The following is a 17925-nucleotide window of genomic DNA, read 5'->3' as shown; positions in this document are numbered from 1 at the left end:
TCGTTACTATTTGTATTAGCAAAGAAACTTTTCACACTTCACGATTATTCATTCATGGTGTGACACACGCGAGTATTTACAAGTAAACAAATGTAATAGGGCGATATATATAAAAAGGTGAGATTTTAAAAAGGTAAAATAACATTAAGTTTTAATTTATTAGTGCCACATACTAGAGAGCTAGTTTAAAATGACCTCTTTTTGCTGAACAACTTCTAATATGTTTTGTTAGCTGGTAATCCATTTCACTTTCATCCAGGTTCAATTTTTCTACGTAAAAGAATATGATATTTCTTTACGTTACGTAATAATATTTATTATTTGTAATATGAGAAAAAATGCACCAGCGGACCTCTAATACACTATATATCTTCTTCAGACCCGGTGTAGCAGTAAGGCAGGGGACGCCACACACTTTCCGAACTATTTTCCAGTATAAAACAAACTTCACAACAGTCAACAATTATCAATGCACGTCACAAAAATAAAATGGCCGTAAACCTAGCAGAGTCAGTGCAACTGCAAGGCTTATAAACGCTTGTGGCGCTTCCCGTGGACGTCAATGGAAGTTATGCTGCACGCGCATCTGCTGTACAGCCTCCCAGAGAAATTACAGTTTATTTCAAGCTTGGGAAAATTATTTTAATTCAAGCTGAATTTTTACAGCTTGATGAAAACTGTGTAACAGGTTGATTTTTCAATCTTGAATTTGCAACTGAACCTAAACTCGATATCCACCTTGAAATAAGCTGTGTAACAGGTTGATTTTTCAATCTTGAATTTTCAACCGAAACTAAACTCAATATCCACCTTGATATAAGTTTTTTTGTGTTAAAGACAACCTCAGTGTGGGGTAATGAATGTCATTTTTTCTTCTTGTGCAGTAATTCTGTAGATCATGGTTTCTTTTTAACTGCAGTGGATTATTTATAATAAATTTCATGAAGGAATAAATGTACTGTAACGCTCCTTAAACAAATGTTTACAAGATGGTCGTGGGGGGAGCACCACATATTATTCTTAGTGCATGTCTTTCAGCGTACATTAGGCATCTACGATTAATCATTAGAGCTGCCCAGGAAATGTCACGAATACATGAATTAACTACAAGCACATCGGTGCAAAAAACTACTTGCCACAAATAAATGGGCTACTATCTGCTACTACGTGTTTGCCATGATGCTGTAGCTTTACGTTGATGCAAATGGAAGCGTTCAGATTATTTCCGAGCTTTATGGCGTATTACGTTTCTGTGCTTCTTATCTGTAAACGTTTACATAATTGAATCGCGAGTTTTATTTGCCAAAAAGTTCGGGCGTAATCAGTATGTTATCTGCATCTTTGTGTCAGCTTCAGTAGAATCTCTGTCTCATAGGCTGTGATTTTAAACATGGCCTTATTTATGTTATTGTTGTGTACATGCTCTATACTTTGCCAATGTAAAGGTAAATATCAGTTATTATGAACGTTTTCTGTCGGAATTAACATTATGTATGTAATATTTGAAACTTTTTAAATTTTAAGTCATTTATTTTCGTCTAGTAACAAGAATAACACATTTTTTTGCTATGGTAAGAGAGTTAGTTATTATGTATTTGTAAACTTCCATAGGATACGAGTTAGTTTTTCAACCTACGCCGGTGATCCCAGCACAGCTGCAGGAGATCGCCCGTTTCTTTGTACGGGTTGGAGACACGCTGAATATTAGCTGCAAAGTTGTATCTGAAGAGAACAAACCAACACCAATGTTTAACATAACCTGGCGATTGCCCTTCAATCCACAGAACAGGTACTTCTATTATTCTTATGGTGTCTGCCTCTGAGGCTAAATGTAGTTACATTTAATGTGTGGTGTGTATACTTTTAATTAGTAGTTTGAGTAATTCGCGTTAACAATAACATTGAAGTGTTTCTTAAACGTAGATGTACTCGTTTAATTTGCAGTAAGCATCGAGTACAAATAAAACAAATGTGGAACGAAGCAAATTTACTAATACAAAACCTGCAGGAAAGGGATACTGGTAACTACACTTGTGAAGCTGTCGAGGAATTAGGAAGAGTTACCTTAAGTGCATTCGCCTTTGTTAGTGTGAAGAACAGTAAGTACAAGGAAACTATGCGCTTGTGTTGTTATTATTGGTGATGATATCCGTTAACACTGATTCATTCCTTAGTTTACGTTTTAACTTTTCTGAAATCTGCTTTCGTAGTTATGTCTGTGTACATCAGTCGGGTCGACAGAAGCGTCCGATCCCACGCGTCGGCTTTGACCCGTGACGTAAGGGTGTTGTGTGTGACGTCATGACGGCGCGGAGTTTGGTTTGAGTGTGGCTGTCTCCAGTTCTGTTTTATCTTATTTTATTTACTTTTCTGATCTGTTCGTTCTATCTCGTGAGATTTCTTTTTTTAATTTAAAAACACTTATTACTTATTTTAATTATCTGTTTCCTCCAATTTCTGTTTTAGTTAATTATATTTATCTTTCTGATCTGTTCGTTCTATCCCGTGAGATTTTTTTTTTAAAGACAAAAAACACTAATCAGCTACTGAAGCATCTTTATCTTCTATGGGTTGCAGGGGTTACGACCCCTGGGGAGGTGGGTGGGTATTCATGCATGGCTGTCTTCACTTACACGTTGTAGCTACGCAAGGCGTCTAAATTTGTTTATATTTAGTTTGCCCCCCCACCCCACCCAAAACAGCCCATTTCCCGCGCTTGTCACGTTAGTGTCATTAGGCTTCTTGTGGAAAGTGTGTGTGTTTGTTTTTGTTTCCGCCATATTTGTGACGTCATGGGTCAAAGCAGACGGCCGGGATCGGACGCTTCCTACCTATGTAGGTTGGGCTCAACAAAATATTTTCGCATTCGGAAGAGAAAGTTGGTGACTGAAATTTCGTAAATAAATCTCACCGCGACGAAAAACGTCTTTGCTGTAATGAAGCGTCCGCTTCCGTATTTCCCATCAGTCTGTCATTATTGTGGTGCTGTTTAACCCACTGACTTACTAATATCTTTTCTGTACAGTAAACACTATATTTACTATATAAGTATACGAAAACCAGCATATTTCATCTTACATACTTTTCTCAAAATATTATATTTTTTTGACAGGGATCCTTTATAAATCTGTTGTTATTTATTGACGTGATGAGAAGTGAAGATAATACTTTTCAGAATTTTTATTTTCTATGATACACCCGAGAAAAGTACAGTTCTCACACTCATACTGCAAATCACTTTTCTTCTTCATTGTTTTGGGGGGGGGGGGCAGGGGGAGGATAAACCTAACAAAACTCGAAAATGATTGCTCGTAACTTGGTTAATATCAACAGAAATCGAGTCTCTTATACGCCACTGAATAGATCCATTTCTCAGCTTTCTAGTGGTATATTACATTTCATGCTATTTATTAATAGAGAAGAAGAAACACAAAAGAAGCATCTGTAGCTTGTCAGCCTGTCCCACAGCCAGCAATGTGATAATGGACTTGAAACTTGCGACTGGCTGTAAAAGCCAGTTGGTTAATAATAAAACTTATACTTGAGTGTTTCTTTCATTTAGATCCTAATCTCTAAAATAATTTATAGTACAGAATACTTTTTTTTAAATTCTGTGTTTTCATACTGTAGCTATGGGTTAATTGTAGAATTATTCTCATAATACTTGTTACATTTCCACCAATACCCAGTGTGCGAGAAAAACATACATCATCCCTCTTTCAGCACTTCATGTTGATTTTTTATGATTTGATGAAATAGTTTACTTTGCTTGAATGACTGGTATAAATATGAAATTGTATGTGTTTGTTGTACTAATATTACAATGTTTTAGGGAGCTGTGAAGAGTGCATATAGTAATGTGATATATAAATTTCAGTTTGATTCTCTGAATTACTTTGTAAACTGGTAACTTTCACCTTTGGAGGTAGCATGTGACAATTATTGAATGTTAGAACTTTGCCCTGTGCTGTTTATTTGGTGCCCGTGATATTTTTGTTTGGCATCCCCATTTGAAAAATAGTCATGTTGAGCAGCCACAAATGCCTGTCTTTACTTTATTCCATACAGGAAGATCTGCAAATGGAGGTTAGTGCAGGTGTTCTTGTGGACGGAGGTGTGGGTAGTGTTATTCACCAGACCTTTGTTGATGATGATCCTTTGAGAGTGGCAGTTTGTATTCTACTCCTGTAAAGGTCTGTCTGAGATTGTGAGTGTATTGAAGATAGTGATACTGCCATTCTACTGGGAGCAGTGACAATACTGTTTTTTGTTGTTACATATTTATATGTAGTGTAGCTCTGGTAAAAGTGGGTTTATGCTGTTTGCTGGATTTTCCATTGCAAGCTGCCGTTGATAACAATTCACATAATAAATCCTGAGAAGTCAACATGATGATTCATGAGTGAGATGATTCTCATTCATAATTTCATATGGTTCATAACTAAAGTTAGCTGGTATTTTGTTACATAGGGTTAGAATTTAACCACCTTGTCATATTTTCACAAGATCAAAAATAAGACATACAGATAGGTTATTGTAGTGACATATGTTTGTTTAGGGCTACGCTACACTTCTATCTGTTATGGCAGTCTCATTTTCATGTTGAGATTTGTTGACTTCGACAACTTGCAAACAGATTATCACATCAGGTTACCTTCCATTTGGAAAGTGGATGCACTCAGTGACTGTATGTGACTTATAAATTATAGAGTGCGGCAATCAGTCGTCCTTTTTAGATTTTATTATGCAAATCCAGATTACGGCTAGTAGCTAGGCATTCTCAATGCACTATTTTTTATTCTCAACCAACCGATGTGTTCCCCACACAGCCTACCTACTGTATACAGTAGTATTCAAAGAACTGTGACAACAAGGACTTACATGCATTGAGAATAAAAAATAGCACATTGAGAATGGATAGCTACTAGCTGAAATCTGGATTTGCATAATAAAATCTAAAAAGGACGACTGATTGCTGCACTCTATAATTTATAAGATTATCACATTCCAACTTAACCTAGGCTTTGAGCTAAACTGTAACTTAGACCTCATGCTGTGCTACAGGTCAATCTGTCGCAATAACCAGGTTTTTTGCTGACACATTCCAAAGTAACCTAGGCCTCAGGCTTCACTACACATCATACAGTCAGCACATCTTGGTTTTTCCAGTCACCAGAGAAATACAAAAATCAGTAAGCAATCTTAAATTTGATAATAACGAGCATAGTACATCTACATGACTACTCTGCAATTCACATTTAAGTGCTTGGCAGAGGGTTCATCGAACCACAATCATACTATCTCTCTACCATTCCACTCCCGAACAGCGCGCGGGAAAAACGAACATCTAAACCTTTCTGTTCGAGCTCTGATTTCTCTTATTTTATTTAGATGATCATTCCTACCTATGTAGGTTGGGCTCAACAAAATATTTTCGCACTCGGAAGAGAAAGTTGATGACTGAAATTTCGTAAATAAATCTCGCCGCGACGAAAAACGTCTTTGCTGTAATGACTTCCCTCCCAATTCGCGTATCATATCTGCCACACTCTCTCCCCTACTACGTGATAATACAAAACGAGCTGCCCTTTTTTGCACCCTTTCGATGTCCTCCGTCAATCCCACTTGGTAAGGATCCTACACCGCGCAGCAATATTCTAACAGAGGACGAATGAGTGTAGTGTAAGCTGTCTCTTTAGTGGACTTGTTGCATCTTCTACGTGTCCTGCCAATGAAACGCAACTTTTGGCTCGACTTCACCACAATATTGTCTATGTGGTCTTTCCAACTGAAGTTGTTCGTAATTTTAACACCCAGGTACTGAGTTGAATTGACAGCCTTGAGAATTGTACTATTTATCGAGTAATCGAATGCCAACGGATTTCTTTTGGAACTCATGTGGATCACCTCACACTTTTCGTTATTTAGCGTCAACTGCCACAAAAAAAAGTTATTCTGTCACTCTCCATATCGAAAAGAAATGTATTCAATTAATACCTTCTGCAAAGAAATCAGTATGTTCAGCAATTATTATTGGCTACTGTGTACTTGGCTACTGTATACTATCACTTGACTGACGAGTTTCAATATCAACGAATTGCAACATTCGCACACAGTGCAAATCCTCCAACACTGCAAGTTCGCTTACCCATAACCCCCAGTCTTTGTTGCATTGGAAGGTAATGATTTCTTTAAGTAGAGAAAGCCAATGACTATGCAATGACCAATGATTTTTCAATACATTGCACAGTCTGCCATTACATATACATCTCCTGTGAGGAGTCCAAGGTTCCCACTGTAGTTTGGTATTTTCAGATTTTTAATGTGTCTGAAGGTACTAATAACAGCAGTATCCCTGCCGAATAATCCCTGTTTCCTTGAAAGTCCCATTAACCAGCTTGTCGGTTTTTGTTTTGATGATGCTTTTCTGTCAACCATTGGCTGTGTTTTGAGGCTCTTATCTTCCCTGTGTTGTTGATGTTTTATGTCTATTGGTGCATACTGCATTGTTTAATAATTCCAAATTAAGATCTTGGAATCTAAGTATTCCGATAGATGCTTTATAAGAGGAATAACTAATAATGCACACCAACAACAGACATTCGTGGGTGAAATAATATGTAAAATAAAGGTTAAATGGTTAAATGATGATGGCATCCTCTTGGGTAAAATATTCCGGAGGTAAAATAGTCCCCCATTCGGATTTCCGGGCGGGGACTGCTCAGGAGGACGTTGTTATCAGGAGAAAGAAAATAGGAATTGGCATTCTACGGATCGAAGCGTGTAATGTCAGATCCCTTAATCGGGCAGGTAGGTTAGAAAATTTAAAAAGGGAAATGGATAGGTTAAAGATAGATATAGTGGGAATTAGTGAAGTTCGGTGGCAGGAGGAACAAGACCTGTGGTCAGGTGAATACAGGGTTATAAATACAAAATCAAATAGGGGTAATGCAGGAGTAGGTTTAATAATGAATAGGAAAATAGGAATGTGAGTAAGCTACTACAAACAGCATAGTGAACGCATTATTGTGGCCAAGATAGATACGAAGCCCATGCCTACCATAGTAGTACAAGTTTATATGCCAACTAGCTCAGCACATGACGAAAAGATTGATGAAATGTATGATGAGATAAAAGAAATTATTCAGATAGTGAAGGGAGATGAAAATTTATTAGTCATGGGTGACTGGAACTCGATAGTAGGAAAAGGAAGAGAAGGAAATGTAGTAGGTGAATATGGACTGGGTGGAAGGAATGAAAGAGGAAGCCGCCTGGTAGAATTTTGCACGGAGCATAACTTAATCATAGTTAACACTTAGTTCAAGAATCATTAAAGGAGGTTGTATACATGGAAGAAGCGTGGTGATACTGGAAGGTCTCAGATGGAATATATAATGGTTAAGACAGAGATTCAGAACTAGGTTTTAAATTGTAAGACATTTCCAGGGGCAGATGTGGACTCCGACCACAATCTATTGGTTACGAACTGTAGATTAAAACTGAAGAAACTGCAAAAAGGTAGGAATTTGAGGAGATGGGACCTGGATAAACTGAAAGAACCAGAGGATGTAGAGAGCTTCAGGGAGAGCATTAGGGAACGATCAACAAGAATGGGGGAAAGAAATAGGTGGAAGAAGAATGGGTAGCTTTGAGAGATGAAATAATGAAGGTAGCAGAGGATCAAGTAGGTAAAAAGACGAGGGCTAATAGAAATCCTTGGGTAACAGAAGACATATTGAATTTAATTGATGAAAGGAGCAAATATATAAATGCAGTAAATGAATCGGGCGAAAAGGAATACAAACATCTCAAAAATGAGATTGACAGGAAGTGCAAAATGGCTAAGCAGGGATGGCTAGAGGACAAATGTAAGGATGTAGAGGCTTATCTCACAAGGGGTAAGATAGATACTGCCTACAGGAAAATTAAAGAGACCTTTGGAGAAAAGAGAACCACTTGTATGAATATCAAGAGCTCAGATGGAAACCCAGTTCTAAGCAAAGAAGGGAAAGCAGAAAGGTGGAAGGAGTATATAGAGGGTCTATACAAGGGCGATGTTCTTGAGGACAATATTATAGAAATGGAAGAGGCTGTAGATGAAGATGAAATGGGAGATATGATACTGCATGAACAGTTTGACAGAGCACTGAAAGACCTAAGTCAAAATAAGGCCCCGGGAGTAGCCAGCATTCCATTAGAACTACTGATAGCCTTAGGAGAGCCAGACCTGACAAAACTCTACCATCTGGTGAGCAAGATGTATGAGACAGGCGAAATACCCTCAGACTTCAAGAAGAATATAATAATTCCAATCCCAAAGAAAGCAGGTGTTGATAGATGTGAAAATTACCGGACAATCAGTTTAATAAGCCATGGCTGCAAAATACTAACACAAATTCTTTAAAGCCGAATGGAAAAACTGGTAGAAGCCGACCTCGGGGAAGATCTGTTTGGATTCCGCAGAAATGTGGGAACAGGTGAGGCAATACTGACCCTACAACTTATCTAAGAAAATAGATTAAGGAAAGGCAAACATATGTTTCTTGCATTTGTAGACTCTAGAGAAAGCTTTTGACAATGTTGACTGGAATACCACCACTGGCTTGCTCAGTGGTGGTGCGTCAGCCTTCCACTCTGGGGGCCTGGTGGCGAATCCGCCGGAGTCCCGACACATCCATTGTAGTTTCATGATAAGACATACCAGGCACGAACCTGTCAACAGCTGTTACTTCACGTACAGAAAGTCTTTTACAAATTGTGTCCGCCCTGAAAAGAGCCATTTTTGTAGCTAGGACATTGTTTACTTAAAGCGGGTGCTCGAACTGGCAACCCTCTGACATGACACAAGCTTGGTAATGTCGAACGATGTTTTGCCAAACTCTTTCAAAGATTCCTGGCATTGCCCTGATGTGATTGGCGGCATGTTGAATGTGATTCATTAATTCCTCTTCATTTCTATGTGGTCTGCATCTGGGTGGGTGAACTAGAACCTTGAAGAATCCCCACCGGAAAAAGTCTGGTGGCATGAGGTCTGGTGATCGTGGGGGCCATGTCCTACAAGCACTTCTGTCAATTACCTGGCTGTTGAAGAATTCATTTAAATATCCGCGCACAGCATGACTTACCTGTGGGTGCTGCGTCACGGTGCAACCCCATGCATAGCCATATGCCCAGGGGAACATCTTCCAGGAGGGTTTCTTGCGAAAAGTGAAGGTAATTTAGCCCGTTAAGTTGAAGAGGTAGATGGGGTGGTCCAATCAGATGGTCACCCACAATGCCTGTCCAAATGTTGAATGAAAATCGTTCATGGTGTCCGTGGATGTACTTGATGTGAGGATTTCCCCTTGTCCAGTGATGAATGTCTCCAGTGTTGTAAAGGCCGTGTTCATAGTTTGCCACAGGCTTTAGGTCTTGGACAGGGTGGAAACTAAATGGATGCTGGCCGTCATCCCTCAAAACCTCCCAGACTAACCGATGAGTGACCACCATATCGTGTCCAACCTCTCGAGCACTTGTTGTAGGTGCTTCCTCGAAGTGCTACAGAACAGTCTCTTCAAACGCAGCATCCCATTGTGTTCGAAGTCTTCCAGCATCACCATGATATCCCGCTAATGAGCCTGTTTCACCAAGGTGTCAGTGAATTGCTGTATATGATTGTGGGGGTGGGTGGCGTCTTGCTGGGTACTGTTCCTTACACAACTGTCGAACTTAATGCACATTACTGTCAGCTAGTTCATAAACAGAAATCATATCTTGTTCTTCAAATGAATACTGTTCCACCATGCCTACTGTATGACTACATCGCAGGTGATGTGTGTGTGCTCCGAAGTGAAGCTTACATGTGAATGCCTCTGAGGTGACATGGTGACAAACCGCAAGATGTATTCAACACGTGTGTGTATCATGTTGGGACAGTGATGGGGCAAGGGACGTTTGTACGTGTAGACCGACAACCATAGTGCTGCCTGTCAACTGACAAATGGCAACGGGGCAATCCCACAGCCAATCAGAGCGGTGGTGCCAAGTTTCCGTAGTTTAAAAATTGTGCGTTGTCGACCTACACAACATAAGTAATTTTGGTTCCTACTGGCGTCAGCTATCCAAAGTTAAAATTTCGTAACACAATTTTTGTCCACCCTGTATATTATTCTTTCTCATGCAGGCAACATTTGTAGGCATGTTTCTTGATCCTGAGAATGCTTATGAAATCACAAGGAAGCGTAATGCACTTGGATAGTTTTACCTGTGATACTATGAAGTATATATACTCTCTTTTTTATTGTCTGTCATGTCACAGTGGTATTTTGATAATGAGTCTTGATTCACACAGGAGAATGGTGTCCCACTGAGCAGTATCCTTAACATCTCCATACTTACTAGCATAGTCAGTGTCTCAACTTCCATGACAAGGGAGACAGTGCAATGTTCCCTATTTGTGAATGACACAACACAACACATTAGTTACAACTCACATAATATAGTTTAGACAATTGGATGCTATGAATTGAATTTGGATATTTTACTCAAAGGAATGCTTGCATGATACACATTATTTGCCTTGGCCTGCCTTGAAAATAAGTGTGGCATATCTGCCTATTTTAAAATAATTATCAGTTGTGAAAGCAGTTTTCATTAATAATTGAAACTCACGTGTCATTGGTAACAAATATCAGTCATATCTAAATCATCATCAGACATGCCTCCGGAATGCAAAAAATAATTGATATTGGATAGTAACAGGTACTGAAATCATAAAATTTATCTACATAATAAAGTGTGGATATATGATAATAATAAAATAGAAAAGGCTTTTACACCATTAGGTGGTGAGCAGAGGAGATGAGTGGAGCACTGGCAAATGTTGGAAGACACCTCCGGTAACTGTGAAATAGTGTCAAAATGCTGCGTATTATAAAGGGGAAGCTCTGCCCATCACTTACTGCATGACCTTGTTGGGAGCTAATAGTGCTTAACATAGCATGATAACACATGAAAACTGAACATATCAATCTAGATACAAATAGATGATATGAACACAATAGAGGGAAACATTCCACGTGGGAAAAATACATCTAAAAACACAGATGATGCGACCCACCGAACGAAAGTGCTGACAGGTCGATAGACACACAAACAAACACAAACACACACACGAAATTCAGGCCTTTGCAACAAACTGTCGCCTCATCAGGAAAGAGGGAAGGAGAGGGAAAGACGAAAGGATGTGGGCCTCAAGGGAGAGGGCAAGGAGTCACTCCAATCCCGGGAGCGGAAAGACCCACCTTAGGGGGAAAAAAGGACATGTACACACTCGCACACACACACACACACACACACATCCACCCGCACATACACAGACACAAGCAGATGTCTTGTGTAAACAAAACCCCAGAGTGAAGGTATTTTGTGTACTCACGAGAGAAAACTTCACAGAAAATGTGAGGGAGGTATAGTCTGTCTGAAAAATGAAAAATGAGCAGCACTTGTGGTGGGTGAAGTTGCCTTTCCCAGAAGAAAGGTGTGGCTGCCTTTCAGGATGACTAAGAATCAATTTCACCCCTAGCGTTGTAAAAAAGTGTGCAGAGATTCATGTAGATACTGTCCATATGTGTTTCTTGCTTTAGCATCATACCCAAATGAACATTTCTTGTAATTTATGAATTATTAGTTGAATTATCTTAACTACTTCTTTGTGTGGCCATTCATATCAGGGTACATGTTCTCTCCCAAGCCACATTATTTAAAAAAAAAAAAAAAAAACAGGATTGTTACTCTGAAATGGTCAGATAATGAAACACCAAAATTGAGCTGCTGCTCTAATAACTTGATGGTAAGAGGAAAACCTCTACTCTTTCTACCTTTCTTTCAAATGAGATTTTAGAATCTTGCCAGTAGTATGCTAAACCACTAATCCAGCACAGGTAAACACAACACCTTGTTAAATTTCTATGAGCAGCTCGGTGGGAATAATAATAACCACTCAGATATGCAGCATTCTAAATCAGTAACAAAACAGTCGCTCTAAACATGTTTTGTGGAGCAGCCAAAGCACACAGTGATACACTCTTGCTCTGTATCAGGTTTCACTTTCATATCAAGTGAACTCCATATCATGCTTGACTTTCACGGCAAGCAAGCAACTAAAATGGAATGGGAAACAACATGTTGTAAGGGTCAATCTGTACCAAGTGGTCCACCACTGGTTGCTTGACCATCTGAGAAAAATTTTATATTTGCTGAGCGAATTCCCCCAATGTTTAGTAGTCACAAAAATATATTTTTTTAAAAAATGTATCGTTTATTATTTTGAAATGCTGACCATATTTGTTCCAGGCCGCATGAGTTTTTTCGTATTTGCAAGCATCTACATTTTTTACAATTATTCAGTAGTGGATTGTCCTAAGCCTTTCAGATAAAATGAATTTAGTTCAACACACTCTGGGCTACAAATTAACATCATTATCACTGAGCTGAATGTATTCTTTAATATATTTTTGATAGTTCAAAGTTATCAGCCACAAATTTAAAAACTCAATTTTTGAACAGCAGTTTTCCAAAGAAAGATTAATTTCTCAGCTTTAATATTTTTTCTGGTATTACACTGTATAGTATAGTTACTTTTTATAGAGTATCAATGGTGAGCAGCTTACACTTTAAAAAAATTTACCAGTTAATAGGCCTTTATGATATCAAACTTCAGTATAAATTTCAACTTTGAGATTCAATTAGAAGTTATGGAGAAAAGATTACAAACACGAGTCAAAAATATGTCTTTTAACATCTACGATATCTGGTAGGCTAATCAAATAAAGTATACCAATTGCATAATGTAACACACCACAGTACACTAGCTAATGATTATTTGTTGAATCAGTGCTGTGGTAATTGTTTCAGCAGGCTAACAATTGCATCTGCAAGCCTATACAAGTCTGATGTTGCCTTCCGCCTTACACCAACAATTGTCTACTCATACATATTTAGCTAGAAGTTCCGTCAAACGGGGTGGTTTTGGTTGGTTTTGTTGTTATTTTGATTGTAACTTTCCTATATATCGTTAGATTAAATTGATTGTTATGGAAGTGGTAGGGTATATGTGTAATGAATAAAATATCCCAGAACCAGAAAGTATATGTGTAGGTATATTTATCTTAGGCAGTTAAATAAAGTGTCCGAAGTCACCCCATGGATTGGGGTGATTTCAGACACGTGTTTTTTAAATCTCTGTCCGAAGTTACAGTATATAGAGGGTGAATTCGGACAATTACTGCCCTTTTTTTAAATTCTACATGCTTTTCATTTGATTTTTGTGACATTTTACACATTTTAACGTAGCCCTTTGTTACGAATAAGTGATACGGACTCATGGTTTCATCATCGTTGATCATGTTGCTAGGTGGGAGATTTTCCAGCATTGCCTTGGTATTGGAGAAAAACATCTTAACGGTCTCTTTGTTCACTTCTGCACGAGTTCGTTTAATATTTTCGCTTAAGCAAATGGAAAGATCTTCTGACTGCCATTTGAGGAATAATTGCACCCATTCTTCTCCTGGCAAATTATTACAAAATTTCTTCTCTTTTCGGCCAGATTTATGAAGGTAGCCTTTAACTAAATATCTAATATCGAATTTAGTGAAGGGAAATCCCCAATGTGCAGCAGCCCTCAAGATACCTTGCTTCAACATTTCTTCTTCTTTATTTAGCACTGGCTGTACTCCCATTTTTTTTTCGGATGTGCTTCCTGCACTTTATTTTGTAGGGTTGATTTAGGTATACCATACAAATCACACTCTTTTCTGTATGATAATTTACCACTCTGAATATCACGAGCAGCTTTATCTAAAAGTTCTGGGTCATTATTACACTGTACTGTAGCACCTCTCCTGCTCTTATACATTCTTGGCATTGTCCGAAATCACCCCACACACTACACAGTTTTACAAAAACTGTCGTTATTTTATAACCTTGCACGAGAAACTCGACAAACTTGTACAAAAATTGTTTCAATGCTGTTAACTACTGAGTGCGTCGACAATTATGGTTACAATAACTTCCCACTGGATGCAACAATAGAAAGTTTCTACTTTACAATAATGCATGGGTTTTTAACACTGAGACTGTTTGTCAATTATTCACCTAGGGAAATAATTGACGCGAAATAAAAGTTGTGGAAAGCGATAAATGCAATCTTGCGCTTAAAATAACTGGTTCACGGACGTTAAAATAAGTAACTCTTTGTTTCTATGCAGTGGCAAAGAGCAAATAAGGTGTACAGTCCGAATTCGCCCCAGTGTCCGAAATAACCCCGTTTGACAGTTCTTGTAGTGTGCAGTTGGAAATGGTGTCTCAGTGTTCTGTTGGTGTTGTTATTAATGTAGCATGTCATAAAAGTGTGTATGGAGTGTAACCTAAAGATATAACCATAATCGAAGATTACAGTGAAGAAGGAAAAGTGTTGTTCTGCTTAAGAGTCAGCCCAGAGGTCAAATTAACATGCAAGTACCATGAAATGAAATACTTAAAAAATTTCATCACCTTTTTGGTCAGTCTTGCATGGACCCTTTTGAGAAACATAAGAAACCTATAACAAAAGGTCTGTGAGAAATAACATTTGATCATTATTCTAAAAATAAAAACCCTTTTGTCAATCTCATACCAGAAAAATCTTTGTGTCCAACATGTTATTCTAAGATATTTGTAATTCACAAGAGAAAGGATAGTGAAACCTCAGATACAGAATTTTGTGACTTATCAGCAACCATTAAAAAAGTAGATACAGCTTGTGAAATCCTGGGTATATTGCCTGCTAGTAAAATTAATAAAATTAAGATTATCAGTTTACTGCCGAATTCTTGGAGTCGAGCAACAGATAGTGAAGAATTTAATGTGTCAGAACATCTTATTATGTTAACAAGGCAGTTAGTAAAAGAACAGGGAATTTTACCAGCATTACAAAAGAAAAGTGCATCTAATTTGTTAGATGAAAACACAATCAATAAAGTTATTAAGCATTATGATGATGGCAATAACAGCTGTTTGATGTCTGGCAAAAAAGGCTGTGTTTGTGTGAAAGAAAATGGTTCTGAGATTCAAAGACAAAAAAGGTTAACATTGTGTAATTTAAATGAACTATTAACTGAATTTAAAAAAGAAAATCCTGGCATTAAAATCGGAAGATCAAAGTTTTGCGAGTTGAGACCAAGATGGTGTATTGTTGCAGGGGCATTTGGCACCCATAATGTTTTTTTTTTTTTTTTTGTATCACCAGAATTTAAAGTTGATGATAGATGGGGCCAATCTTAGAGTTGACTATAAAGACCTTTTGGATGTTATGGTATGCAATATTGACAGTTAAAGTTGTATGATCAAGGGAAAACGTGAAGATTGTCCAGGCAAACAAGCCTTACTTGACATGTTTGAAGAATCCAAAGCAGGCAATTTGATGCCTGACAATATAAAATACGTACAGTGGGTGACACACAAGACAGAACTGAAATGGTGACAGTCATAAAATCACGAAAACAGTTTTTTGAAGTGTTGGTGGGTAACCTTGAAAATCTGAAAATGCATCATTTTCTTGCAAAAGCTCAAAGTAAATTTTTGAAAGGCAAAAAGCAAACCTTGGCAGCTGATGAATGCTTAGTACTTGCTGACTTTTCCGAAAATTATTCCTTTGTTGTTCAAGATGAAGTACAAGGGCACCACTGGGTAAACAAACAGGCCACAGTTCATCCATTTGTATTCTGTTATAAAGACGTAGATAAACTGATGAGCCACAGCTTTTGTGTCATAAGTGACTGCCTTGATCACAACACTACAGCAGTGCACATTTTTCAACTAAAACTAACAAACTACATTAAACAGTGCCACCCTTAAAAAAAAATACTGATTTACTTTTCGGATGGGACAGCAAGTAAAAAAAAAAAAAAAAAAAGATTGTTAACATCTCCTTTATGAAAGGAGATGTTAACAAGAAGATTTTAGGTTTGATGTAGAATGGCACTTTTTCACTTCTTGCCATGGGAAGAATGCTTGTGATGGTGTCGGGGGTACAACAAAGCAAGCTGTCACAAAAGCAATTCTGCACCGGACCGATGACAATCATATCACAACACTTCAAGAAATGTTTGAATTCTGTAAAAAACATCAAAGGTATTACCTATGTTTTTGTACAGTGTGAGGAAAGAAAGGTATAGCACTTGTCAGAAGATTAAAGACACTCGATCTTTTCATTGTTTGGTACACCATTCACACAACTTACTGAATTGTAAGATCATATCAACTGCGCCTGATAGTGAACTTCATCAGTGTGGAAAACTTGTACAACTTGTTCTTCAAAATAAAGACATAGTGGCTTGTGTTTACAATGAGCAGTGGTGGATTGGCGAAGATAATATTGACTGTCAAAACCAAGATGTACATGTTGTATTTTATCCCCCTCCAGGACCTAGAACATCTTTTTAAAAAATTGAGAAGGGTCAAGTTTGGATGCCACTTAAAAATGTACCAAGGAAGCTGTCTGTGGAATTTACAACTGTGACTGGGGGAACTTATAATCTAACACCCAAACTGAGTGAACAAATTTTTCAGTGAGCGATTTACTAAAAACAAATAACAAGAGAGCAATATAATGTAATTATTAGGCTTATTTTGAATAAAAAAGCAAGTAATCATAGATATGGTTAAATTATATACTGTAACTGATATATTTTATTCCATAAACCTAGATATCGCAGATGTTAAAAAACATATTTTTGGCTCGTGTTTGTAATTTTTTTTCCATAACTTCCAGTTGAATCTCAAAGTTGAAATTTATACTGAAGTTTGATATCATAAAGGCCTATTAACTGGGAAATTTTCAGATTTTTATCTGGTCCCCCAACAAAGATATTGCAGGCCACAAAATGGAAAATTAAAAAATAGCAATTACAGTTGATTCCAACAGGCTATTATGTCGGCCCCATTCTTGTTGCTGATGGAGCTGGAAGGTTTGGAATCCAAAAAGCATCCTGCCTGGCTGGCCCTAGAACGAATACGCAGGTCCATTGGGGTGCATGAAACTGACTAAAACATCATTTTCTTCTTCTGAAACTTTAGACACATTACCAATTCACCATTTTCCATCATATATACAGATAATGTATTGGTCCGATTGTAAGGCTGTAATATTTCTGAATGAAACTGTTGCTTGACTTTGGTCAACATTGCCACAAAAAATTTGTATCATTGGATACTCTTCTAATACAAACTTGCTTTTCATTTAATGGCACAAAATGGTGATTCTGTCTTGTTCCTGATACTGTGCAGCCATTTTTGAACCTTGCTTCCTGCTCATTTTTTAATGTTTCAATTTCTTCTTTTGAAACAAAAATGAATTGGATTCCTCTGATATTCTTTGTACAGTATTTAAACAAATCAGTTGGTGTCAAAATCTGCTCCTCAGTTGGTCTTTGAAGGCTTGCTCTTGCTGCCAGGCCCTTTACAGTTCCTCCAATTCCATCACATGGAGATTTTCCATTGCTTGTAGCAAAAAAGTTCCATTCAGTTGAGATTCCAAAGTCATTTTGATGGTGGCAGAGATTCAGAAAATTTTTGAAGTTTTTATTCTGTGCTGCTGACTCATCACTGAAGTGGTAGATGTGTGTGATTTTTCCAAGGAGACACTTTAGATCTTCTGTTAATGTCATTATAAAAGCATGTACAGCAATTGCATCATGTTTCAGGCTGTCGCTTATTATTCAGTAGCTGATGCTGCTGATGTCCAAGTTATTTCTGAAGTACACAACAAATGGGTGTAAACTTGCTTGGCTGCTATTCCAGTGAAAACCTTGAGCTGCAGCCTGGACAGTGAAGGAATAGTTTTCAGCAAAGTCCATTAATATGATCAGTTCAGTTGGCTTACAGCTTTCTTTTATTAATTTTCGGTGC

General features: G+C 37.8%; 1 protein-coding gene across 1 annotated transcript in view; it reads left to right on the top strand.

The window, feature by feature from the left end:
• The first annotated feature begins 1384 nt into the window (after positions 1-1384).
• Positions 1385-17925, top strand: part of LOC126203304 (uncharacterized) — an 89444-nt gene continuing 72903 nt past the window's right edge. The window contains exons 1-3 of the mRNA XM_049937565.1: positions 1385-1445; positions 1612-1789; positions 1945-2099. Of these exons, the coding sequence (XP_049793522.1) occupies positions 1391-1445; positions 1612-1789; positions 1945-2099 (388 nt within the window). The 5' untranslated portion in view covers positions 1385-1390. The remainder of the gene's footprint in view (positions 1446-1611; positions 1790-1944; positions 2100-17925) is intronic.

The sequence above is a fragment of the Schistocerca nitens genome, chromosome 9 (assembly GCF_023898315.1).
Source record: "Schistocerca nitens isolate TAMUIC-IGC-003100 chromosome 9, iqSchNite1.1, whole genome shotgun sequence".
NCBI lineage: Eukaryota > Metazoa > Arthropoda > Insecta > Orthoptera > Acrididae > Schistocerca > Schistocerca nitens.
Note: the sequence above shows the minus strand (reverse complement) of the source record. Positions and strands in the feature narration are given on the sequence as shown.